Raw genomic sequence first — 27,747 nt, forward strand, 5'->3', positions numbered from 1 at the left:
TAAACTCTAAAATCGTCAATAACTCCACCAATATAGATGCTAGACTTGTGGAAGTCGGGTCACATTAAAGGCGCATTTTGTAAGCAACTGCCAAATCCAGTACTGTTGAAGTAGCTCTAATATTGGTGGAGATATTGCCCAAAAACCAATATTTCGGAGTTGCATCATTTCCGCAATAGTTAAGGATGGAAATTGAAGTGTGGGCGGTAGAGGAGTGCTACAAGAGCCAATCAGGTGCCGATTTGTAGGCTACAGTTGTGGTTGTTGAAACCGAGAGTATGTTTAGTAGCGGCATTTAGTTGGGAGCTGTATGAGCAAAAAGGCCGTTTTGCCCATAGTTAAGAGCATGCTCGTAAACTCCGTTTGTAATGGTACAACCAGTTGGAGCAGTAAAACTGCCCAATGGGTGCCGATTTGTAGCCAAACATGAACATTGTTAAAGCCGTCATAACCGATCCAAAGATCAGTTGTGGCATGTTCTCTGGGACAAAAAAGGCCGTTTTTGCCATAGTTAAGAGCACCCCCTTTCTGTAGGTCAACGAATTGAAGTCGGAACTTGGGGGCTCTGGTGCCGATTTGTAGAGGAAGGTTATGGAGTTTGGAACCGAGAGTATTGATTTGATCAATGGTGTTTTCATTGTTGGAGGGCAAAAAGTGCGAGATGGCCAGAAAAGTCGTGCGCAGGGCATTTTGGAAAAACAGCGATTACTGGTGAACAAGGACGTCTTCAAAGACCAGACTAGGGCCGATTTGAACCGACATCAATCTAGATTATTGGGTATAACTTTGGTTTAAATCGGCTAAAAATTGGAGGAGTTATTAAAGAAAATATTTTGGTGGTCAATCTCCGTGTTTTGGTTGGAGAAGAATGGATCAACGAGTATTGATGCTACAAAGGTGAAACTAGTGCCGATTTGTAGCCACAGGATGTAACTACCTATCACTGAAAGAACCGTTAAAAAAGGTGTTGAAACAGGACCTGTAGAGCAAAAAAGGCCGTTTTCGCCATAGTTAAGAAAAAACTATTTTGATCCGCGAGCCACCAAATTACCAGTTTCTGCGCTACAAAGATCAAACTGGTGCCGATTTGTAGCCACAGGATGTAACTACTAACACCGAGAGAGCCATTGGAAAAGGTCTTTAAACAGGACCTGTAGAACAAAAAAGGCCGTTTTTGCCATAGTTAAGGAAATCGCAGTTATGTCCAGTCAAAACAATGCGACGAATAGAAGCGCTACAAAAGTCAAACTAGTGCCGATTTGTAGCCACGTGTTATGACTACGAACCCCATGAGAACTGTTAGAAACGGTATCCAACTGCATACTGGGGGACAAAAAAGGCCGTTTTGGCCATAGTTAAGGGTCAAAATAGTGGTTTATTGTTGACAGAAGATCGAGTATAGACGAGTAAATGGTAAGGCTAGTGCCGATTTGGAACCACAAAATGTGAGTACCAAAGCCGTTAGATACTGTTTGAAAACCTATTTAGATGAAAGCTGTGGGACAAAAAAGGCCGTTTTGGCCATAGTTAAGAAACACACCGATTTTAGTTTTGGTTACTGCTCCACCAATAGATGCGCTACAACGACCAAACCAACACCATTTTGAAGCCAAGACAAATCTCTATTATGCACACAAACAGTGACTGAGGTAGGCGAATTATTAGAGATGCTACAATAAAAAAGGCCGTTTTTATAAGGGAATTAACAGGTGTGCTTACATAATTTACATGTTGTGAAATTGGTTCAATTTAACGACTAAGTTGTCTATTTATGATTCTGTGATATCCAGCATGAGTTTTAAATTTAACTGTAATTAGTTTGAATAGAAGTATGTATAAAAAATGCCGTCCTGTAGCCATAATGACATCTAATTAAACCAAAATATATGCCCCGTCTCCAAACCATTGGACCCATTGAAATACCTTGAAGAGTTTTAACTAGAAATAAAGTACTAGCAATTGGTTCCTGAAAGTAGTGAGTAGTTTCTTGTGTGTGAATTAACTTGAAATTGTCATTAATAGGAAAGCATCGTAAATGTTTCAGGAGTTTTTAGTGTGTGTATCTAGGTGGAAATAAACCAAGTTGATTTCTTTCTATATGTGGATCATCTCAAAGGTGTTGTCTCTCAATGGGAGTGCTATGTGTGTCAGTGGTTTTCATTACGCTAATTTATATGAATGTCCAATAAATAGGAACCTCCTTGGATACAAGGTATGTGGTAATAGTTTCTAATCCAGAAATGACCAAAATATTTCGGTAGAATAAACTATTCTAATTCATTTGGAAAGAACTTGCTGGTACTTTATATCTGAAAACAGTTAGTACTTCTGAGTATGTGAGTCACTTGGTAATTATATACACACTGATTGCCTGAAACTGGTTAGCAGGGTTAGCTATTATAAATTATAAGAAAGTGAAATACTACCATTTTGTTGGTTTCAGTAGTTTGGACTATTTGGAAGAGAAATGTGATGGGTCAAAAGGGATGAATGTTTGTCGTGATGATATATTTCTGCGCGTTTCATAAGAGGAAGAGGAAATGTAAACAAACACGTAATTAGGAAATGAAAAGTACACGTATTCATCGTGTGATGGCCACAGGTAGTGCATAACATTAGTAGTGTTTTAACCATTTAGGCATGGATGACTCTTAATCATCTCGTGACAATGACTCAAATTGTATGACTATCTCACGTGTACAAGTATTTGATGGCCATATTTGAATATCAAAATGAACCTTTGTGGACTCAAAATATTGATGGTAATGTTATTTAATAGCCAAACAGTTGAATGGTTCTTTTTAGGAGGTGTTATAGAGGAAATAGACACAACGAGTTAGAAATTCAACTATTGTAGAAAGTTTGAAGTAAAGTTTGGCTCAATATTTTTGCAAAATATAAAAAAATGTAGAATTAAAAATATGTGACACAAAATTGGTAGTTGCAAATAATTAATCCAAACTAGTCACCAAGATAGCCAGACTCTACACTTATCTTACACAGCTGAGTATCTCCAATAGCTTCCAATATCATTGGAACCACACCAGATAACTTTGATTAAGACTTATAGCTCAAATTGTCTAACTTCTGGTGTATTCTTCATTGATCGTGCAAGATACAATTTTATAAAACACCATTGGTGATTATCAAGAAAAACGCGCCATACAAATTATTTTTGTGTAATCTACGTTACGAATATCTCACCTGAGTAAACACGAAAACTCTTAGCATAACTACTACTATTGAGAAAGATACACGCCAACCAGGGAATGTTGTACAGAAATAAGCTTACTCTGAATAAAATAGGAGTGGTGGTTTCTCACTTTGACGAGGGAATTTGAGAAATATACACAACTCAAAAATTCTTGGAATTGCCTTAAATTCAATAATGCTTGGAACTGTATTATTTTGTACATTTACACTCAACACTTAAGTTGATCATCAAGACTGATCGTAGCTATGACACGAATGGGTATTCCTACACATAACCCAACATTCTTTCTCCTCAACTAAATGTATAAGGGAGGTTGCAAGTAGAAAAAGCATGAGCAATCAAATAACTGTAACTTTAGACGGTTAACATGGACGGGAATACACAATAAAGACATATAAATCTTATTACTCCAAAATGCATTAATACACTCATTGTAAAGCTTCATTCTTGCACAGTTTTGAATGGATATGCACTTCAAATAAGAACCATGTAGAAAGTACTGACAATGGTATTGTGTCATCCACGACAACTGGTTTCGCGTATAACAGCCAAATAGAAAAGAGACTCGTCAAAACTTGAGTTCAACTTTGAAGATGAGCTTTTTGTTGGCAACATTTCATAATAGGCATGTACCACTACTAATTCAGCTATCCCTTGCGTGAATCTTTGTTAGAATTCCATAATTTGAATCATTTATAAGGAGAAAACAAGGCTTGGCAGTCACCACACTACTTTATTCAAACACTCTTAAAATCGTGAAACTTGTGTAGTATTACACAATGTCTGAAGTTCCTAATCAAGAATCTCCGAGTTCATCGATATTTAAACAATCGAATGCCTCATCATCAACAAAAATTCATGGTCCTCCATCTAGTTCACAAATTGCTAATGTCGATTTCAACACCTTGAGAAAACTAAATACGAACACCTCGTTTTCATCAAACTTAACTAACTCAACCACTAAAACTAGCAATGCTTTATCCAGGCTATTCACTAGAAATAAGTCGTCATCTAACATTTCAATTTATCATTCTCCAAGCGATGATGATAGCTCCCCAAAGACACTTCGAGAATCTGCGTCTCCATCTGAATCAAGCAAGAGTGGCAATAGGTTGAAGATTGCCCAGAAGTTAAAGTTTTCCAAGAATCAAAGCAGTCGTAAACCAGAATTGTTTTTGGATACCAGTAGCTCAATAAGTGAAGATAACTCTTCGTTTCGGAAAATAGTAACTGGTAATCTGCTGAATGAGGTGAATAAGTCAAGAAAGAACTCAATGAGCTCGCCAATGAGTACCACATTTCATAGTTTGTTTCATCGATCTCATCACAATGGCAGCAGTTTTCAGCAAGATACCAATCTGGTTGCGACTGGCACGACACCTTTGTCCAGCAAGTTCGATGACTTGTCAAAAGTATCCAAGACAACTTTATGTCTTTCCTCAAACAGCTCAAATTCAATAATCAGCAATCCTGAACTAGCTCAGATTTATAATTTCACCAACCCAAATATTTCAATTGAAGATGGAGAGACTAATATGGACCATACAAACAGTTCTTTTTTGGATATTCATAAGAAAATGCTTGTGCCAGCAGATCTGTTTATCCAGAATAAGTTAAACAAGTATCACCAAACAGAAGTTGGATTGGGCATATACGAGAGTGAATTAGATCACGAAAAAGATAGTAAGATATATTCGAACCTTCATCATTACTTGAAACCACTATTCACCCCATCTTTTTCCGTATCCGACTCTGGTCGAAAGGTAAGCATGCGTCCAATATTGAATGCAAATGTGGAAGAAATTGCAACTTTTGTAAAAGAGAGCTTTTGTTTACACCAGCCCAATGAAAGAGCATCATTAGATCACGATAAAAGTTTTAGACTGAAAACAAGATCAAGTGTATCAAGTTTGGGCCGTGGTAAGGTGGACGACTTTGATTACAGACAGTTATCAGATTTGTTCGAAAAATTGATGACAGTATTGAGTCACAACTTGCAAACTGCCGAGCCATCGGAAGTATCTTTACAAACTTTGATATTGAACGCATGGAGATATTATAATAATTATATCAGGTTTTACGTGCTAAGTGTATTTCAACCATTGCAAACGCACTTGAATGAACTATATATAAAAAATCAGAGTGGAACCAAAATTACTAGAATAGATGACCTTTTACTAGTGTCTTTTCGCAAGGTTTTTATTACTGAACAGGGAATTGGAAGTGGGAATAGAGAGCCATCTCAATTTTTGGGGAATGCTGAGAGTGATGAGTTAACTAGTAATGAATTGTTTACTTCAACTTTGGCTGTGTTGTCGAGTATATCATAGAAGTGACTGTTTTATAATGAAGAGATTAATGACTAATATTATTGCATTATTTACTTCACTAAACAAACATGATTGACTACTCCAGTTGTCAAATAACGGGCATGAGACAAACTAATGAATGCTTTATTATCATCACCAGTATTTGGAAATATGCACTTACAAGAATAAGAATGGACATCTTTTGTGGTGAATTATTGTATAGCAAGAGGTAGTTGTTTGCTGTTTTGTCAGTACAGTATCTTTCACATCTATGGACCGATGCTTGTTTGTTTCAAATGGTTGCAGATACCCTTGACCTTCCTTGGATTCTTCAATTGTGGCTGATATTGCGATACACCATACATTAAAAGACATGCATATTTTTGTATGTCTTATTTGTGGGTGATATGAAATTCATTGACGCTTTGGCGGTAATTTATACACTAAAGAGAATAAGTGTTGTTCATATAACCATGTTAGTTCAACAGCCGGTCTGAAATGTTCAAGGGCTCATTGTTTCTATTCAGACGACATGACTCTAGTGTTATAGAATCACTAGATACCTGTCATATTTCTGAATACTACTACTGCTGACTTTCACTTTTCTAAATCTTGTATGATCAATTCATTTCGTTTTATTGTGCTTTCTAAACAAGAAAAGCATTGTAATCTGCTTCAAATACTGTTCTAATGAATACAAATAGGCTTATTAATTGTATTCTACCTTACTTGAAATTTGCCGCTGTTAGTTATTTTCAACTTTACACAGAAAGGTTTTGCAACAAACTTTGATTTGCCACACTAAATAATTCTTTATATTTGCGACAAAATTTACAAAACTATATAAATTCCCTTCGGCGCCAGTTTTTTTTTGCAACTTTCCACCACTTTTTTTTTTCTTCTTTTCATTTACAATCAACTTTCAAAATCCATTTCATTCATTATGGAACCAGGAATCTCATCTCTTATATGGAAGCTTGTTGGAGCATCATTATGCGATTAAAAATACAAATCAAAAATATAAAAATATAAATAATACATTAAAAAAATACAAAAAAAGAACGCATAATAGGGTTATTGTTATATAAAATAAGACTCCTCAAGCGGTTAACAAAATCGACATCATCAGGTAACAATATGGATAACCATGGCGCTATTCACTGCTGCTGTTTGGATTGTTATTGGAGAATCATTATGTGGAAAAGAAACAAATCAATAATATAAAAATATAAATTAAAATGAAAAGAATACTAAAAAAAAACACATAATAGAAGTATTGTCATATTAAACGAGTTTCCTGGAACCGCTATTGAAACTACATCCATTCATGGCAGATCCAAAGCATGCAGGGAGAAACTATCGTTTGGATATTTATTGGAGCATCATTATGAGGAAAAGAAACCAAATAAATAATAAAAAAATGAAACAAAAACAAAAAAAAAAAAAGCATAAAAAACCTCATAATAAAGTTGTTGTTATGAATTAAAAGACTCCTAAAGCGTGTTACCAAATCCATGTCTATTCAGAAAGTAGCTGAATAACCAAGGCTCTTTCCACTGTTACTTGAATTTTTATTGGAGCACAATATGCGGTTAAAAACACAAATACAAATATAAAATGCAAATCAAAATCAAAAAAATACAAATTAAAAAGACGCATAGTATAACTAATGGTATATCGGATAAGTCTCCTCATGTTGATTTTAAAGCCAATTCCATAAACTGATTCTTTTAACTTGCCTGGAACCTATTGTTTGAATACTTGTGGGAGCACATTATGCAAAAAAATACAAAATCAAAACTAAAAAAAGTATAATCAAATATAAAAAATCAAAAACAAAATGCATAATAGATTTGTTATATTATTAGACTCCTGAAGTAGATTTGGAAATTGATATATTACTTTTCCCTAGTCATAAATTCACGTCAAGAAGAAATTAAAACTGACTGTCCAATCACGTATAAAACTGTCCAATTAATATTAAATACAAACCTCCCTAGAAATTGAAGTTCCCTGCTGAAGCTGCTATTATAATTAAAACCTATCCTTACATTCACTATTGAATCAATATATTACCAAGGTATTGCTTAATAATTTATAAAAGATGCTATATTGTCAAACTGTCAAATGAAAATGAACAAAAAAAGATGCAAAAACGCAAAACAAAATAAAAAATATGCAAAAATGCAAAACAAATATAAAAAAGACATAAAAGTATAAAACAAATTATAAAAAGGTATAATATAAGACATAAAAAATAGAAAAGAGATCAAAAACGATCAGAAAAAAAGATAAAAGAACATAAAAAAGACTTAAAAAAGATAAAAACAAATAATAAGTTGCTGCTGTATTATATTGGTCTTCAAAAGCTGATTATAAAACCTTGTGTGCTAGCTTAAAAGGTCTTGATATATATTACTTGTATATTATGTATAGGATACGATATTCTGGGGGATAGGAGATACGATGTTATGAATGGTGCTATTTGGGAGGAAGAAGTAGGTCCGAGGAAGACGTAGTTGGTGATCCACGGATTCGAAACTCTTCCCATAGTGCAGCGCATCTCTCATAAGCAGGGCGTTAGGTACAAAGTGGGGGTACGAGAGCCACCGCTGGGACGGTTTGATCCTATCCTGGGGTACGGTTGTGCCGGTTACCAACACTTGTACCATCTCTAGCGCCAACACACATAATGGGACGGGTCTACCCTTGGCCAGAAAGGCTGGGCTGGTGGGGACAACAAGTTCAAAGTCAGTGCCACCAAGGGCTGGGGTTGGGGTTAGGGTTGGGGTTAGGGCCAGAGCCAGAGCCAGAGCTAGAGCCAGGGCCAGAGCCAGAGCCAGAGCCAGAGCCAGAGCCAGAGCCAGAGCCAGAGCCAGAGCCAGAGCCAGAGCCAGGGTCAAAGGCCGGTGTCCCTAAGCTCAAGGGAAATGGCCAATCCCAGAGCATGGGTCTAAAGCCAGAGCCCATAATATGGCTAACCTGGTAACAATACTGGGAGCCAGGGCTAGTACTCTGGCCCGCCTTACAAGCCAAGGTTGATGGGTACCAGTCAGTTGTAATGACTGCGTCCAGATTCACCACTGGCAACATAGTTGGCCCTACTGCCTAGTCCAGTTCCGAGGTTATCGTCTGGAAAACAAACCAGAGTATGTTACAGGCCAGTTTACAAGTTGGTACTAAGACTGGTTGAATTGTTGCTGCCAGTGCTCTGCCTCAGCCAAAGGTACGATCAAGGAGAAGGTGTAAAATTGACATTGTTTCCAAGTCCAGTTCAACTGTTTTGTTGTATTGAGGTGTGGGATTTGTCTATATACAACTAGAGGCGACTGGGCAGACAGGTTTCAGTCGCTATGAATGCCGCAACATCTGGCTCAAAGTAGACACGAGTACAAGACTCCAACTAGTTGGATGGCATACTATCCAGTGCACTTGTTGTATGGTTGGGAACACAACAAGCAAGGGCAATGGAAACTTGTTCAAAAATGTAATGCACGGAAAGCAAAAGGATAAAACAAAACACACATTGTATTCCCATCTAAAATATATAAACAAAACTTATACCATTATAGATAAATTTTGAAACATCTGTACAAACTTCAAAAAGATGTACCATAATAACACTTTTGGGTTCTGTTCGGACAGAAAGGAGGATTAGTTCAAATGTTGTAGTTCTAACCAATGACTAACAAGGTCTTAAGATATAATCATGCCCATTTGCAAGTGCTTGCAAAATCTGTTTTAAATTGTCAAACAAGGTCTATTTTCAGTTTATAGTATCGGAAGAGCATCACTCTGTTGATTGTCTTATTTTACGATCTGCAACTCAGGACTTGTCATGAACCTATGTCAAACCTCATATCCAAGTATCTTCTAGTAATTATTGTAACACTCAAAAGTTTCCTTAATTAAGTATTTGGAAGATCTCCTATGGTTGTGACTATGTCTATTAACCAAATTGAGAAGTACGTATTTGAAAATGGATGTGGGGGACTTTATTTATACAACTCCAAGGATCAGTAACCTATTTTTTTTTTTTGCTTTGTTTCAAAAACTTGCACCACTAAATGAATCGTAAAGTGCAGCCAGATCAAGTCATTTTGTAATTTGATGAGTTGTCTAATGGGTTTGAACAGCTGAAGATTTCCCAAAGTTGAACCAAGAAGATGTTTTACGTTTTTAACGATAATTTGGCATTTCCTCTACTTACATTGGTAGCACTAAAACACAAAATACATCCGTTTTCCTAATTGGGACCAATTCAAAATAAAAACAACTTTGATGAGAAGAACTTCAAGACAATCACTACTTTAGCTATTTTATCAAACTGGAATGAGCTCAACGAGTTTTTCTTGATGAAATTAACTTAAAGCCTTTTCTTCGTCTTCTTCCGTCTTCTTTCTTTCTTTTTCACTTTTTCTTTAATTCTTTGTCATTATTTATTTAAAGCTCCTGAATACCTTTAAATTACATAATATCATGAAAAATCCATTTGACAGTGGCAGTGACGATGAAGATCCATTTCTTAGTAATCCCCAATCTGCACCATCAATGCCCTACGCAGCTTATACAAGTGACAGAACATCTCCCCGTAAAACATACCAACCATTGAATTTTGACAGTGACGACGATGATGCTAAGGAGAGCGAATTCATGGCGTTCCCACTGTCCACTAGTGGATCTCCGTTTCACCAACAGCAATCACCAAGACAATCACCAAATATTTTTTCCAGAAGTACTGCAAGAGCAGCAACTTCGAAGCTGAATATGAGCATATACGATAATACCCCAAACTTACAATTCAACAAAAGTAGTGCAGCCACGCCAAGAGCACAATTTACATCAAAAGAATCTCCGAAAAGACAAAAAACTACTGAAGTAACCATCGACTTTGACAATGATGATAATGACAATAATCACACTTTAGAATTTGAAAATGGGTCACCTCGTCGTTCATTTCGTAGTAGTGCCATTAGCAGTGAAAGGATTTTGCCTCCTCCGCAGCCAATTTTCTCTCCAGAAACATTCGCCGAAGCCAATGCTCGTGATGAAGAAAAATCGGCCGATCAGGAGACATTAGATGAAAAATACGATTATGATTCTTACCAAAAGGAGTACGATGAAATAGAAACTTTGCATTCGGAAAGCACAGCTTATAGTGGTTCGTCTTATTTGTCGGATGGTGCCAGCCCTGAAACTGCTGATTACTTTGGAGCTTCAATTGATGGTAATATTATGCACAACATTAATAATGGATACGTACCAAATAGAGAAAAAACTATTACCAAAAGAAAAGTTAGATTAGTTGGTGGTAAAGCAGGTAACTTGGTCTTGGAGAATCCAGTGCCAACGGAGTTGAGAAAAGTGTTAACTAGAACCGAGTCTCCATTTGGTGAGTTTACCAACATGACATACACAGCGTGCACTTCGCAGCCAGATAATTTCTCCGCTGAGGGGTTCACCTTAAGAGCTGCCAAATATGGCAGAGAAACCGAGATTGTTGTCTGTATAACCATGTATAACGAGGACGAAGTTGCCTTTGCAAGAACTATGCATGGTGTGATGAAAAATATTGCTCATTTGTGTTCACGCCATAAATCCAAAATATGGGGGAAAGATAGCTGGAAAAAAGTTCAAGTGATAATAGTTGCAGATGGTAGAAATAAAGTTCAGCAATCCGTTCTTGAATTGCTCACGGCGACAGGCTGCTATCAAGAAAATTTAGCCAGACCTTATGTCAACAATAACAAAGTAAATGCCCATTTATTTGAATATACCACTCAAATATCTATCGATGAGAATTTGAAGTTCAAAGGAGATGAAAAAAACCTTGCTCCAGTTCAAGTCTTGTTCTGTTTAAAAGAGCTGAACCAAAAGAAAATCAATTCTCACAGATGGCTCTTCAATGCCTTTTGTCCTGTCTTGGATCCCAATGTTATTGTTCTTTTAGATGTGGGTACCAAACCCGATAACCATGCCATTTATAACCTATGGAAAGCATTTGATAGAGATTCCAACGTAGCTGGTGCTGCCGGTGAAATCAAAGCTATGAAAGGTAAGGGTTGGATTAATCTTACAAATCCATTAGTGGCATCACAGAACTTTGAGTATAAATTGTCCAATATTCTTGATAAACCGTTGGAATCACTTTTCGGATATATTTCAGTGTTACCAGGTGCATTGTCTGCATATAGATACATTGCTTTGAAAAATCACGATGATGGCACAGGGCCATTGGCATCTTATTTCAAAGGTGAAGACTTACTCTGTTCACACGACAAAGACAAAGAGAATACCAAAGCTAATTTTTTTGAGGCAAATATGTATTTGGCTGAAGACAGAATTCTTTGCTGGGAATTGGTGTCCAAAAGAAATGACAATTGGGTACTTAAATTTGTTAAGCTGGCAACCGGTGAAACTGATGTCCCAGAAACAATTGCAGAATTTCTTTCACAGAGACGAAGATGGATTAATGGTGCATTTTTTGCTGCTTTGTATTCCTTGTATCACTTCAGAAAAGTATGGACGACCGATCACTCGTACGTGAGAAAATTTTGGTTACATGTTGAATTTATTTATCAATTGGCATCATTATTGTTTTCATTTTTTTCTTTGAGTAATTTCTATTTAACGTTTTATTTTTTGACAGGTTCATTGGTATCTTACAAAAGTCTCGGAAAAAAGGGTGGATTTTGGATTTTTACTTTATTCAATTATCTTTGCATTGGTGTTTTGACATCTTTGTTCATTGTTTCCATTGGAAATAGACCACATGCATCAAAGAATATCTTCAAAACATTAATCATATTGTTAACCATATGTGCATTATACGCATTGGTGGTTGGGTTTGTGTTTGTTGTAAATACCATTGCTACTTTTGGAACCGGTGGAACATCTACTTATGTTCTTGTTAGTATCGTGGTTTCATTGTTGTCCACCTATGGTCTTTATACATTGATGTCCATTTTGTACTTGGATCCATGGCACATGTTGACTTGTTCTGTACAATACTTCTTGATGATTCCATCGTACACTTGTACATTACAAATATTTGCATTTTGTAATACTCACGATGTTTCGTGGGGTACAAAAGGTGACAACAACCCCAAAGAAGATTTGACTAATCAATACATCATTGAGAAAAATGCTAGTGGAGAGTTTGAGGCTGTTATTGTTGATACAAATATAGATGAGGATTACCTTGAGACATTATATAATATTAGGTCAAAGAGATCAAACAAAAAAGTGGCTTTGGGCCATGCTGAAAAGGCACCTCTTGATGGGGATGATTATGCAAAAGACGTCCGGACCAGAGTTGTGTTGTTTTGGATGATTGCAAATTTGGTATTTATAATGACCATGGTACAAGTTTACGAACCAGGTGATACCGGAAGAAACATTTACTTGGCCTTTATTTTGTGGGCAGTAGCAGTGTTGGCTCTTGTCAGAGCCATAGGTTCTCTTGGATACTTGATACAAACATATGCACGGTTCTTTGTGGAATCAAAAAGCAAATGGATGAAACGTGGCTATACTGCACCAAGTCATAATCCATTGAATTAACCCAATCGAAAGACTTCTGTTTAGTGTTTATAGGCAAAGTAAATTGTCTCGTATTAATAATTATCTAAAAAGTGGAAGGAAAGTAGTGTAATTTGTACAAAACATTTTGTCAAAATCCGATGTTGTTGCTTTTGGTAGATGCTCTCTTTTTTTTTTTCAACTCTTGTTTTTTGTTTTTTTTTTTTTTTTTTTTTTCCTTTTTTTCAAGAAACAGCAACAACCACAACAGAAATATCACATCAAACTCTGACAATGGTGGCATTGAAAAGAGAGGCAGAGCCTCGTGAGAATGGAAAATCCAAGAAACTGAAAACATCGTTGGCAACGTCTTCGTTTGTTTTACATTCATACTCCAAATTACCCAACATTAATGAATACCCAAAGGCTAAATCAACTCCGTTAGACATTTTTGTTTGGGGTACTGGGTCCATGTGTGAATTAGGGCTAGGGCCGTCTGCAAAGAATAAAGAGGTTAAAAGACCAAGGTTAAATCCTTATTTAACGGAAGATAAATTAGGAGGTACAAAAATAGTCGATTTTGCCGTTGGTGGTATGCACACTTTAGCGTTGGATGGGAAGAATAGAATTTGGTCTTGGGGAGGAAACGACAGTGGAGTTTTAGGTAGAGATACATCACAAGCTAAAGAAGTGTTGAAAGACATTGATGGGAAAAATGGTGATGACGACGATGACGATGATGAAGATGGTGATCTAAACGAAGCTGAATCGACACCTGCATTAGTAGAGAATCTTCCTGAAGGTGAAATTGTACAATTGGCAGCCACTGACAATTTGAGTGCGGCATTATTTGCAAATGGTGATGTATATGCATGGGGGTGTTTCCGTTGTAATGAAGGGTTATTGGGATTTTTAAGAGACGAAATAAAACTCCAAAAAACCCCACTAAAGATTAATGAATTGAAAAATATTGTCCAATTAGCAGCTGGAAAAGATCATTTACTTGCTCTCGACTCAAAGGGAATTGTGTATGCCTGGGGTAATGGACAGCAATATCAACTTGGTCGTAGAATTTTAGAAAGACATCGTTATCGAAGTTTAGAACCACAACAATTTGGGTTATACAATATCAAATACATTGCTAGTGGAGACTTTCATTGTTTTGCAATCGATCATTCAGACAATGTTTATGCTTGGGGATTGAACCAATATGGTCAATGTGCATTAACAGGTGATAACGGTGAGTTGGAGGATGGATCAGTTTTGATGAAACCCACTTTGATTCCTGAATTATCCCGCAAGGGTATCAAAGAAATTGCTGCTGGCGAGCATCATACATTGGCACTTACAGAGGATGGACAAGTTTATGCGTGGGGTCGGTATGACATGAAAGAAATTGGGATTCCAAAGGACAAGTTACCGAAATCAACTTTTAAAGATCAACACGGGAAACCACGATCCGTGCCTGTTCCTACAAAACTCGACTTTGCTGTGAAAATCAAAACAATTGGAGTTGGATCCCATCATTCTTTTGCTGTAACAGTAGACGGTGTTGTTTATGCATGGGGATTTTCCGAAACTTACGGTCCTGGTTTAGGTCCGTCTATCGATGATGTTGAAAAACCAACAAGAATTGTAAATACAGCCACAAAGAACGAAGATATACTTCTTATTGGTGCCGGTGGACAATTTTCAGTAAGTGGTGGTGTCAAAATCGAAGACGAAGAGAAAGCAGAAGATAGGCTTGATAAATACGAAGATTTAGATTGAGAAAAAAAAAAAAAAAATGTGTATATTTAGTGTTTCCCGTGATTTTTCTTTCTTTTTATCAAAAATAACTAGCAAATTTGTCTTGCACTTTCCTCTTTAACTTACCAAATAGTATTATCCCACTTGACCAATTCCAATGCTTGTTGATGAACGTCTTTTTGTGCCTTTGTACGCATGTAAAAAATAGGACAGTCCTTATTTGAACACAAAACTTCTTGATGCAAAGACCCTTGACAGCGTTGGCACTCTGTCCAAAGTCTTGAAAATTTATTTTCCAAATAATTCATTTGTGAAAGTGCATTTCCATAAAGATCTGGACCTTTCCCATCCTTAATACAATTTGGGCATAAGGCTCCAAGATTGTCTTTTTTCAATGGTGTTCTACAGCTAACACATACCTCGGACTTTTTGGCAAACTTCAAAAGCCCACCTGTTTTTGGTGCAGCAACCTTTATAGTTCTAGTGTGAGATCCAGTCAATAATTCTTTGGTCTTTGTTTCACCTAATATTGGAATGAAAATTCTTTCCAATGGTTTTGTCAATTGTTGGTCCAAGTAATACTTTACATCAATTGGTAAAGAATTTTCCAACACATACAAAGGGTCTTCCGATTTTTCGTAATTTTTATCACCACCTGTTTTGATAATTACATATGCCACTCTATCTCCCAATGTTGGTGCCGACCCGGGGTCTCTTTTTCTCATTCGCTCGGCTAACTCGACATGCGCTTGTTTAGCCGAGTAATCGTGTTTGGAGTACGCCTTTGTGATAACCAACTGTGACAAATCAATTCTATTCTGCAACAAATCAGCTATAGTTTGCTTTACAAATCTTTGCGCCTTGGGGACATCTCGTTCTTCAAGAATAAACTCCAATACTTTTGTGATCACATTTTGTACCAATCGGCAATTATCTCTTCTCACAGTTTCAATACCTTTAGTGTCCATTTTGTCAAATTTCTCGGGTCTTGTCCAGTATAAACCAGCATATCTTTTCTTATTAATCAACAAATATGGAAAATACACTTTTTCAAACTCCAACTTGATTGGATTTTTAAATTTGGTGGAAACATAGTTGGCAGCCTCTTCTCCTAATTTCATACAAGTTTCCAAATCTTGGTACCCAAATTTAACCATAACAGAATCAGTATCACCATAAATCACTTTGGCGTCATATGGGTGTCCATTTTTCCGAGAATAATATTCTTGAACTTCATTTTTTGTCTTTTCAATCATTTCACGTCCAAATGCCGTAACGGACGAAGAGATCGCCAAACAAGGCAATTTCCCGACAGTGGCACCAGTGAACCCATACACCGAGTTTGCCGAAATCTTCAATGCCAATTGTCTACCATTAAGAACATCTTTTTTGAAAGGATCAGTTTCCTTTTTTAAATCGGCTTTAGCCTTCTTTCTGGCAGTTAACAACTCGTCTAAAATTGTTGGCAAGATGCCTTTTCTCAATTTAGAATTTACAAAATAGTCGCCGTTGGGTGTTTTTGTGTAGTCATCTTCGGTTAAGCCAAATGCCTTGATGGAATTTTTGTTGAGCAATGTAGTATAACACAAGTTATGTGCCATCATGATTGACGGGTATAACGAGCTAAAATCCAAAGTTGCAATTGGCACATCGTAATAACCACGTTCTGGTTCAATGACTGTTGCACCTTCATACTCTTCGTTTGTCCCCTCACTTTTCAAATTGGGGATAACAATATTCTCTTGCAAACATTTTCTAAACAATTGAGAAATGACCTTTATTTGTTGACCCCTAGATAACAAATATGAAAACGGCACCCCGGTGACTCTTGCCATCTCAGTGTAGTTGACCAAACACATAAGTTTGTCTAGTAATCTTAACGGTAAAAAGGCATCTTTCAAACAATAGACGGCCAACCTTCTTCTTGTTTCTTTTGTTCCATTTTGCAAATCAGTGATAATGGAGTGTTGGACATCTTCCTTTTGTTCACCCAAAAAGTGTGCAGAAACAGAATTCAATGTGTAAGATCTCAACTTATATTCTCTTTGGATAAACTGGAGCAAATCCAATTGCATTCTTCCGTCAATATTCACAACTTTGTTTTCCCTGGTACCATATGCTCTTGAACTGAAAACAGCATCTTTAATTTCTTGCTTGACCCGTTTCAATCTCCCAAAAAATGGGAAATCGTTCAATCCTAAAGCTTTGGCCCTGTTTAAAACATATGGTATGTCGAAGTTTGCTGTATTATAACCAATTATGACATCGGGATCCACTTTGATTATGAATTCCTTCCAATGCATTAACATATCCTCCTCTCGTTTGTGTTCAAAAATCTGAGAACCAATGATCGAGGAACACGTATTGACAGTGAAAACATTTCTCACAAAAGGCTTTGATTCACCGGATTTCTGCACCACATTGGCAATTTGAATAACAGGGTCGTGTTCAGCTTCTGGGAACACACCTTTTCTTCCAGCACATTCAATATCAAATGATAAAATACGAAGTGGGGCCATTTTCAACCATTCCCCTTCTGGCGGGTGTGATATTAAATCTCGATAATCTATCGAACATTCAATTTGGCATGTGGAAATTTTATTACTCACTATTTTATATTTATCCTGTGGCAATGTGATCCAGGACATACCTGTGATTTTGCAATCAATCATCAATCTCAATAAATAGTTGATGTTGTCATAAGTGACACAGGGATCAATATTTTTCACCTCTCCATTCTGAAAAGCAGATCTTATTTTGGCTATGTTGTTGTTGACATATATCTTGAAAAAGGGAGTTTTGATATTATTACTAAACCCCCAAATTGATTCTTTGGATGTTATCTCAACCTTTTCAATACCATCAAAAGTAACTCTCAAATAGTTTGTGAATTCTGTCAAGTTTTCTTGGAACCCTTTGGGGACAGGACAGTAAAAGTAATGAATAAACCCCGTTACATTACACAAGACAGAGTGCCCTTCCTGCGTGATACCAAAAAACCTTGCGTAGGTATTTTCCCGATCACGGTATTCTTCTGCATCCAACTGTTGAAAAGATATGTCGTCTTGCAAGTCTGATGGCAATGGTGGCCTTTCCCATGCTTGATCTGTAGTAGATTCGTGGGCAGCTTGCGTCATATCGAGCAACTCCCTTTCGAACTCAGATGGTTCTTCCGATCCATTTGGGAGCTTCAACTTTTTAAGTGCTGGAGGTGGCAGGGACGTGACTGGTAAGGAATGTGACATGATTGATGTGTTTGTAAAATTGGAGATGGGGAAGGAAAGAAAAAAAGTGTCTTGTGGGAATGTTTTATTAGTAGAAGGGAAAGCTTTTATGGTTGTACACGCGTTTTTTCACTTTTTTTTTTTTTTTTTGTTTTGGAAAGTCGCGCACTGTCCACAATTACTAATTAAATTATGTTCGCCTGCGTAGGTATGCGAAACAGTGTTGGGAAGTCGCAGGATCCGCAATAGCAATATATCTAACAATAGATGTAGGTATTAATGCACGTAGTACAAAGATACAATACAAAATATTATAAATATAAAAAGAAAGTTTATTAAACAGAATAAAACTACTCAGTAATTAAATATAGACACTGATAATATGTTCTAATCCTATCAGCTGCAATCTTTAACGTAGAATGTTCCAAACTGACCTCTTAAACCTCCAATTTCTAAAAAGAAAAAGTATCAAAGAAAAGTTTTCTGGTGAAAATTTTTCACTGCTCGTCGTTGACAACGTCAGAAGATTTCTGCTAGAATTGTCGTGTAAAATGCTCACTATTTTACTCCACAGCGAACACTCCCCTGATTTAGCAAACAATTAAAATTCCATGTGGTGGTTAGTTTCATTATTTTGCTTAATCTCTTTTATCTTCCTGACATCGACAATCAGCGTTGTCTCACCATCATAATCTTCCCTTTTAATGATCCTTCTCGTGTGTTCATTTAGTTTCCTCATCCCTAATGGTTTTGTGAATGAATCTGCCAAATTGTCTTTAGATTCCACATATGAAATTGAGAAGTAACCATCGTTTAACTTTTGCCTAAGAAATTTATAACAAATATCGATTGGTCGGTGGGGGTGGAAATTATCATTCTGCAAGATTGTGATAACAGCTTTATTATCTTCATGGATATGGATGTTCTTCACTTTCAATCCGATATCCCGAATAGTGTTTCTTAAATCAAATGCCTTTAATACTGAATAATTTAATGCAAGCATTTCACATGCTGCTGAACTATGTGTTATAATTTTTTGACGTTTCGTTGCCCAGTTTACCAAATTTCCATTAACATAGATAGCCATACCTGTGATAGACCGTCTATCTAACTCTGGTGCAAACGAAGCATCTGAAAATACCTCAATGATAAAATCATTTTCCAGTTTCAGTAATCTGCCCTTTTTGTATTCCAATTTGAAATCTAGATGATTCTTTACATATCTCAAACAATATATTAATTTTTTCCAATCATTCGTATCTGGATTTGAACATTTCGATCCCAATACATTAGCAGTGAACGACAAGTCAGGTCTGGTGTTCATGGTTGCCCAAAGCAACAGACCGACTGCAGATTGATATAATTTTATCCCTTTGGCGTCCAATAATTCTGCTTCTGGTGAACTTTCAAAATCCGGAATCCTTTTTTCATCATCATCAGGTTCAATGTATGTTGTTTTTGTGATGGCATTAATTAAGTGGTGTGGTCTTTCAATTTTTATAAAATCATTAATTTCGTCAGATTTCCTTAATTTTCTAACCACGTTAATATCATTCGGAATGACAGGAATATTCTTTCCATAACTGTCTAATATATTGAAATTGTCAACTAGTTTCTCCAAGAAAGGTTTTTGATCCAATGTGAATGTATCTCCATTTCGGTTAAAGTTAATTCCTAGATATTCAGTTGTCTCTCCAAAATAGGTGAGTTCAAAATGGTTTTCCAACATTGTAACAAAATCTTCAATTACCTTAGCAGTGTTACCAATAATAAATACATCATCGACATAGATTGTTAAATATAATACATCACCATTTTCGAATTGTTTAGCAAAAATACCATCATTATGTAATGTTTGGGTCATTCCATTGTTTATTAAAATTCTGCGGAAGTGGTTGTACCAATTGTATCCGCTTTGACGCATCCCATAAAGAGATTTGTTAAGCTTCCAACAATGGTTTTTACCAACTTCATAGCATTTTGGTGGGTATATAAATATTTCCCTGTTGTCTTCTAAGTCCGCGTTCAAATAAGCAGAACTTATATCCAACAGGTGCATACTTAAACCCTTTTCAACAGCAATTATAGTTAGCAACCTTATAGACACCAAATCAACCACTGGACTACTAATTTTATATGGATTATAATGAGTATCCTCAACCATTTTTTGTCCGTGCACAACGCAACGCGACTTGAATGATTTATTTTTTAAATCTTTTTCTTTATACGTATGGACCCACCGGGTAGTGATGGGTTTTACTCCTGGTGGAATCTTGACTACCTCAAATACATTTTTCAGCTTGAATTTTTCAATTTCTTCATCCATACTACGTCTCCAATTTGGATCATTATAATCAATTTTATTAATGATTGCATTTAAATATCTAGCTGGTGCTTGAACTTTTCTACCGGACCTTGTCACATAAGGTGGTTTGAAACCTTTTTTACTACGTTTACTCTTAAATGGAGCATTACTGTATTTATCTTTGGGTGGTTTTAATTCATCTAAAATCTGGGCTTGAGATTTATTCTGACTCACTATTATTCCTGGGGTTTTATCATTATTCTTAATATATTTATTTGCTGGAAGCAGATGGTTATCCCGTTTTCTTTTGTTTACCAAATCTTCAACATAATCAATCTTATTATTACTTATGACTAATTCTTTATGCAAAGATTCTATGCCATCATCCAAATTCTGGTCATCCATTATTGATTTGTCAAACTCATCAAGATTTTCTTCATTAATATGATTCATTGATTCATTGATGTCTTCTAATGTTTGATTAAAATCGGGTGACAATTCTTTATTAATTTTGGGTTCAATGCTCTCACTTCTATTGTGATAGTTCTCAAAAGTTTTATTTGATTCCACTGATTCAACAGCAATTTGTGATGGACCATTTGTGTTAAATTCATCTGGTGGTAGATTTTCTTCATGTTCAGATTCAGATTCAGTATCAGTATCAGTTATATAGTTATTTTCAATTGCTGTTTGATATTCGTCATCGTCTGGTATAGATGATTCATTTTCAACAACTATATGTGAATTCATTTGTTGTGCTTCTACCAAAGCATCATTTACTTCTTCTTCATTTATTTCTTTCTCCCCTGAAGAAGTGATTTGTGGTTGTGGTGGGTTTGAAAGATTTGTATGGAGGTCAAGAATGCTACCTACAAAGGTGATGGTTTTGAATATTTGAACATGATTTCAAGTAAGCCTGATGATTTCGAGGAAATTGTTTACAAATTTATTGACAGTTGTTAACGATATCACACTATTATCGGAAGTTAAGGACTCAAATATTGAAGTGACAACCGCAGAAGGTGAAACTTCATATGCACAAGCTGAAGGAACTTTATTGATTACAGTTAATGGCTTAGATATAAAGTTAAAGGAAGTGTTATATATCCCCGAAATCAAATTAAATTTGATATCCATTAAACAGTTCGAGGATTTGGGTTTCTCAATATTGATTTCCGATTATCACATGTTCGTATTACACAATGCCCATGCACCAATAGTTGTTGCAAAGTACTGCAAAAAAGATGACTTATACTCTGGACCAGTTTCCGGAAAATACTTGATGAATAAAGATTCAAAGCAAAGCAAGATTTTGACAGAAGCAATGGCAAAACTTGATATATCAAATACAACACCAGCCTAACCATCAATGGAGAAAAAACTAGTCGGAGAAGACTTAGTTACCTCATTGAAGGGGAGAGAAAGTAAATTGAAATTAAATTATATTGGTATCCACAATATTCCCCAGGAAGTTGCTGACAAATACATGGTTCAAGATTTATATTATTACCACCTTCTTATTAATCACCTTTCATTAGAAAAATTGGAATTATTAAAGAAAACGGGAAAAATTAACCCAGTTGGTTCAAAGACAGCTGAATCTGCCATTTTAAATTGTCCATTATGTGCTGCTGCCCACGGAAAATTGGCCAGTCGTAACAAACACCCACAAACCAGTGTCGTGCCTAGTCTCCAAAGGCTACATATCGACACAGTGGGACCGTTTTGTACGACTGTGCTAAAAAAATATATAAGTACTGTTATAGATCAGTTCAGTAGCTATACTGAAATAATCGTCTCAGATGTCAAAGGAATCAAAACAAGAATTATGGAGAAATTGAAAATTTGGAACAACAGATTTAATCACCGCATAACTAGTGTTAGAAGTGACAATGCAGCTGAGCTACCAAATAAAGATGATCTTGAACCAATGGGTATTGAACATCATGTTATTCCCAATGGGACCCCAGCCCTCAATGGTGTTGCCGAAAGTACAAATAGGCCAATCATTTCAAACATTTATAAAACGGTATTGAATTTTGATGCTAATATATTGTTTTTATTTGATTATATAGCTGAATATCTGGTTCACATTAGAAATCACACGGTTGCTAAGAATCAGACTCAAACTCCATTTGAACGTTATTACAATTTATCTAGTTATAAGATTACTTATGTGCAATTTGGTGTCGATGTTGCTATCAAGCTAACCTCATACCAAGAGGCAGCTACATTGAAATTGCCGTTTGCAAAAGAAAAATCTTTTCCCATGGTAGTATATGGTGCATTTATTGGTTATACTCAAGATTCAACCACTTTCAAAGTTTTAGTGTCAACCAAGGGTTATCCAGTAATCATTACAGGCAATATTAAAATACTCGCCTCCATGAGTGTTATCAATGATTATATACAATACATGAAACAAAATTCCAAAATTAAATTTACCGACACCTACCTTAGTCCATTGATCAACTTTCCACTTGATCAGCCCCGCCAAGAAAATACAGATTTAGATGAAATTAATGATATGACATCAACAACATCATTTGATAACATTAATGACGCTTTTCTTGATGAACCTCCTCACGATAGTCGACCAGTAGAATTAATCGTACCTGACAACACGGATCTAGGACATTCAAATTTAGGGATTAATAAAATTGATCAGCCACCTAGTAGTGAAGTGGTAAAAAGCACTACCAGAACCCTACACCAACCTTTAATTTCTGGAGAGGGTAATCCTCCAGAGTCCCTATTAAGCAATGATGTTCGTGGAAAAACACTTAGCGATGACTATGATTCCGTACCACAAACAACGATTTTAGGTGTAGCTGACGACCAACGTGATATGGTTACAACCAACGCGATTACTGATTCTATAGTCGGCGTTGACCTCCATACAAATCTTCCAAACTGACCTCTTAAACCTCCAATTTCTAAAAAGAAAAAGTATCAAAGAAAAGTTTTCTGGTGAAAATTTTTCACTGCTCGTCGTTGACAACGTCAGAAGATTTCTGCTAGAATTGTCGTGTAAAATGCTCACTATTTTACTCCACAGCGAACAAATTATTATGTCGATTACTGGTTGGGTAACAATTTTTTGGGCATATTAAAGCCTACATTTGTAACAGTTCTTATGTTCTTCTTTTGTCATTGCCCGGTATTATTATTAACATAAATGTCATCTCAATTTGAGGCAATATTTTGATCCACAGAAGACCATGTGTGTTTTGACTTTTTTCTTCTACAGAGTGTACGTCTATTGGACTAATTAAGAACAATCATTCTATATAACACAAGGTTCAAATAAATCTTTCTTGTATTGGATTGGTGAGCACACATATTAGAAAAAAGATGGAGACATACTGTAATTCCCATACTAAACGGAAGCTTCATGTAGTGACTGGCAAAGCATTTTTATTTAATCTATCCCAGATGTTGTCTCTTGAGGGTTAGTGTTTTGCAATTTTTAGCTTATTGATGGCCATATATACAATATCTAGAGGATACTACTAAAACACGGTAAATGACAGCGGCCGTTCACCCATTCTCGAGTGTAGAGGTAACACTTTAAGACTAGTGGGGAAGCATGGAAATAGCCATAATATATGACTAGGATAAAGCCGATCTTTCAAGAATCACAACAAGATCCCAAACACGGCAATACTAATGAGGCAACCATTGGGTTTCGCCCTTCTTTTTTTTTGGTAAACTTCCAGAGTGACATGAACAAGACATTGGTTTCCTTCTTCTTTTTCAGCTGGTCGTGTGTGTGTCCACAAAATGACAAAGCCACCCCTTACATCAACAAACAACCCACAACAGGAAAAAAAAAAAAAAAAAAAATAAAAATTTTTTTTCCCTTCAAAATCTTTATCTCGAGCTAATCTTTCTCTCTCTAATGAACCCCACTAAAAAACCACGCTTATCACCAATGCAGCCGCTGCTCCTTGAAATACTAAACGACCCTGAGCTTTATAGTCAACACTGCCACAGTCTCCGTGAATCACTTGTTGATCATTTCAACCACCAAGCCACCCTCATCGACACCTACGAACATGAACTAGAAAAATCCAAAAATGCTAACAAAGCTTTCCAACAAGCACTTAGTGAAATAGGTACGGTTGTTATATCTGTTGCGATGGGAGATTTGTCGAAGAAAGTTGAGATTCACACAGTAGAGAATGATCCTGAGATTTTAAAAGTTAAGATCACTATCAACACAATGATGGATCAATTACAAACATTTGCTAATGAGGTCACAAAAGTCGCCACCGAAGTCGCAAATGGAGAATTAGGTGGACAGGCGAAAAATGATGGATCCGTTGGTATTTGGAGATCGCTTACAGACAACGTTAACATTATGGCTCTTAATTTAACCAACCAAGTGCGAGAAATCGCCGATGTTACACGTGCTGTTGCCAAGGGTGACTTGTCACGTAAAATCAATGTACATGCACAGGGGGAAATCCTTCAACTTCAACGTACAATAAATACTATGGTGGATCAGTTGCGGACGTTTGCATTTGAGGTATCTAAAGTTGCCAGAGATGTTGGTGTGCTTGGTATCTTGGGTGGACAGGCGTTGATTGAAAATGTCGAAGGTATTTGGGAAGAGTTGACTGATAATGTCAATGCCATGGCTCTTAATTTGACCACACAGGTGAGAAATATTGCCAATGTCACCACTGCAGTTGCCAAGGGAGATTTGTCGAAAAAAGTCACTGCTGACTGTAAGGGGGAAATTCTTGACTTGAAACTTACTATTAATCAAATGGTGGATCGATTACAAAACTTTGCTCTTGCTGTGACTACCCTATCAAGAGAGGTGGGTACTTTGGGTATATTGGGTGGACAAGCAAATGTTCAAGATGTCGAAGGAGCTTGGAAACAAGTCACAGAGAATGTTAACCTAATGGCCACCAATTTAACCAACCAAGTGAGATCTATTGCTACTGTTACTACAGCAGTTGCTCATGGAGACTTGTCGCAAAAGATTGATGTCCATGCCCAGGGGGAAATATTACAATTGAAAAATACAATCAATAAGATGGTGGACTCTTTACAGTTGTTTGCCTCAGAAGTATCAAAAGTGGCTCAAGATGTTGGTATCAATGGTAAATTGGGTATTCAAGCACAAGTTAGTGATGTTGATGGATTGTGGAAGGAGATTACGTCTAATGTAAACACAATGGCTTCAAATTTGACTTCACAAGTGAGAGCTTTTGCACAAATCACAGCTGCGGCAACTGATGGGGATTTCACTAGGTTTATCACTGTTGAAGCGCTGGGAGAAATGGATGCTTTAAAGACAAAGATTAATCAAATGGTGTTCAATTTGCGTGAATCGCTTCAAAGAAATACGGCAGCCAGAGAGGCGGCCGAGTTAGCCAACAGTGCCAAGTCTGAATTTTTGGCAAACATGTCGCATGAGATTAGAACACCTTTGAATGGTATTATTGGTATGACACAGTTGTCACTCGACACAGAGCTTACGCAATACCAGCGAGAAATGTTATCGATTGTACACAATTTAGCCAACTCATTGTTAACAATTATAGATGATATTTTGGATATTTCCAAAATCGAGGCAAACCGAATGACTGTAGAACAAATTGATTTCTCATTGAGAGGAACAGTTTTTGGGGCATTAAAGACGCTTGCAGTAAAGGCAATTGAAAAAAACTTGGACTTGACGTATCAGTGTGACTCTTCATTTCCGGATAATCTTATTGGCGACTCCTTCAGACTTCGACAAGTTATATTGAATTTAGCAGGCAATGCCATTAAATTTACCAAAGAGGGTAAAGTTAGTGTTAGTGTAAAGAAATCCGACAAGTTGGTGTTGGATAGCAACTCTGATAAATTGCTACTTGAAGTATGTGTTAGTGATACTGGTATTGGAATTGAAAAGGACAAGTTGGGATTAATTTTTGATACGTTTTGTCAAGCAGATGGTTCTACTACAAGAAAATTTGGTGGTACCGGTTTGGGGTTATCGATTTCCAAGCAGTTGATTCATTTGATGGGAGGAGAGATTTGGGTGACCTCAGAATATGGATCAGGGTCGAACTTTTATTTTACCGTTTGTGTTTCTCCGTCAAATATTAGGTATACTAGACAGACAGAACAATTGTTGCCATTTAGCTCACATTATGTACTTTTCGTTTCAACGGAACATACGCAAGAAGAACTTGATGTCTTGAGAGATGGAATCATAGAACTTGGATTGAATCCAATTATAGTGAGGAACATTGAGGATGCAAACTTGACTGAACCTGTCAAATACGACATAATTATGATTGACTCGATAGAAACTGCGAAAAAATTACGGTTGCTTTCGGAAGTGAAATATATCCCATTAGTGCTCGTCCACCATTCGATACCACAGTTGAATATGCGAGTTTGTATTGATTTGGGTATTTCGTCTTATGCAAACACTCCATGTTCTATAACAGATTTGGCCAGTGCCATTATCCCTGCCTTGGAATCAAGATCGATCTCACAAAACTCTGATGAGTCGGTGAGGTACAAAATATTACTAGCAGAGGACAACCTCGTCAATCAGAAACTTGCAGTTAGGATATTGGAAAAACAAGGCCACCAGGTTGAAGTTGTGGAAAATGGGTTGGAAGCGTTTGAGGCAATAAAGAAGAACAAGTACGATGTGGTGTTGATGGATGTACAGATGCCCGTTATGGGAGGGTTTGAGGCTACTGAAAAGATTAGACAATGGGAAAAGAAATCAAACCCGATTGACTCGTTGACGTTTAGGACTCCAATTATTGCTCTTACTGCGCATGCAATGTTAGGTGATAGAGAAAAGTCGTTGGCAAAAGGTATGGACGATTATGTGAGCAAACCATTGAAACCGAAATTGTTGATGCAGACCATAAACAAGTGTATTCATAATATTAACCAGTTGAAAGAGTTGTCAAAGCAGAATAATAACAACAGGACGACATCTGATTTTGCGAAGAACTTGAAAAAAGGTGTGAGTAGGAACGCGGAGATGTCGAGTCCTACAAGGCAAGATGGTGGTCGGCCTAGTCAGAGACGGTCAGCCACTGAAAGTTCAATAACTACGATTAACGAGCACTCGGGCGTAAGCTAACGACTTAAGCGTCAACTTGAGTCAAAGCTACAAATATTTAGCCAATTGTATACTTAGATAAATAAAATACAAGTAAACCATTGTTGTGTTTAGATCAATAATTGAAAAATAAACAAGATTACTAAAAATATCAAGCCAAATTGTTGTGTAGGAGCTGGGTTTTTTTTTTTTTGGGGTAAACTTTTTTACCAAAAAATGGATAAAAAAGGGGATGTGGTTCAAGTAGTAGGTTACTTGAGCTATCCAAGTAGAATGTCAGCCCCCCCCCGCAGTAAGTTTGGTCTTATTGTTTACGGAAAAATAAGAACCCT

At 36.6% G+C, this 27,747-nt stretch overlaps 6 protein-coding genes and 1 pseudogene across 6 annotated transcripts, besides 5 other annotated features; 5 read left to right on the forward strand and 2 right to left on the reverse strand. All coding sequences in view use genetic code 12, as the record gives it.

The window, feature by feature from the left end:
- Nucleotides 1–1,698: part of a tandem repeat (RPS (RePeat Sequence) domain; last RPS unit is partial) that runs on past the window's edge.
- Nucleotides 1–7,230: part of a repeat region (core RPS block consists of eighteen complete RPS units of 2106bp each, plus one partial RPS unit of 1535bp; orientation = sense) that runs on past the window's edge.
- Nucleotides 1,697–7,230: a repeat region (RB2 region).
- CD36_72390 (conserved hypothetical protein) lies at nt 3,994–5,544 on the forward strand (the record flags this gene model as incomplete). The annotated part of the gene is made up of 1 exon (XM_002421412.1): nt 3,994–5,544. One exon carries the CDS (start codon nt 3,994–3,996, stop codon nt 5,542–5,544), a length of 1,551 nt encoding a protein of 516 aa, XP_002421457.1.
- A 2,772-nt stretch (nt 7,231–10,002) lies between the features above and the next one.
- On the forward strand, nt 10,003–13,086 carry CD36_72420 (chitin synthase, putative; the record flags this gene model as incomplete). Its single annotated transcript, XM_002421413.1, has 1 exon — nt 10,003–13,086. The coding sequence occupies one exon, from the start codon at nt 10,003–10,005 to the stop codon at nt 13,084–13,086; it is 3,084 nt and encodes a 1,027-aa protein (XP_002421458.1).
- Nucleotides 13,087–13,338: 252 nt separating this feature from the next.
- Nucleotides 13,339–14,814, forward strand: CD36_72430 (nucleocytoplasmic trafficking regulator of macromolecules, putative; the record flags this gene model as incomplete). The annotated part of the gene is made up of 1 exon (XM_002421414.1): nt 13,339–14,814. One exon carries the CDS (start codon nt 13,339–13,341, stop codon nt 14,812–14,814), a length of 1,476 nt encoding a protein of 491 aa, XP_002421459.1.
- A 101-nt stretch (nt 14,815–14,915) lies between these two features.
- On the reverse strand, nt 14,916–18,038 carry POL3 (DNA polymerase III, putative; the record flags this gene model as incomplete). Its single annotated transcript, XM_002421415.1, has 1 exon — nt 14,916–18,038. One exon carries the CDS (start codon nt 18,036–18,038, stop codon nt 14,916–14,918), a length of 3,123 nt encoding a protein of 1,040 aa, XP_002421460.1.
- Nucleotides 18,039–18,210: 172 nt separating this feature from the next.
- Nucleotides 18,211–23,386: a mobile genetic element (internal regions rearranged).
- On the reverse strand, nt 18,619–21,072 carry CD36_72450 (Tca4-like retrotransposon reverse transcriptase, putative; the record flags this gene model as incomplete). Its single annotated transcript, XM_002421416.1, has 1 exon — nt 18,619–21,072. The coding sequence occupies one exon, from the start codon at nt 21,070–21,072 to the stop codon at nt 18,619–18,621; it is 2,454 nt and encodes an 817-aa protein (XP_002421461.1).
- CD36_72460 lies at nt 21,242–23,239 on the forward strand (annotated as a pseudogene).
- Nucleotides 21,242–23,239: a sequence feature (transposable element).
- An 837-nt stretch (nt 23,387–24,223) lies between the features above and the next one.
- Nucleotides 24,224–27,436, forward strand: CD36_72480 (histidine kinase, putative; the record flags this gene model as incomplete). The annotated part of the gene is made up of 1 exon (XM_002421417.1): nt 24,224–27,436. One exon carries the CDS (start codon nt 24,224–24,226, stop codon nt 27,434–27,436), a length of 3,213 nt encoding a protein of 1,070 aa, XP_002421462.1.
- Nucleotides 27,437–27,747: the final 311 nt, after the last annotated feature.

Source organism: Candida dubliniensis, chromosome 7, assembly GCF_000026945.1.
Source record: "Candida dubliniensis CD36 chromosome 7, complete sequence".
NCBI classification, from domain to species: Eukaryota; Fungi; Ascomycota; class Pichiomycetes; order Serinales; family Debaryomycetaceae; genus Candida; species Candida dubliniensis.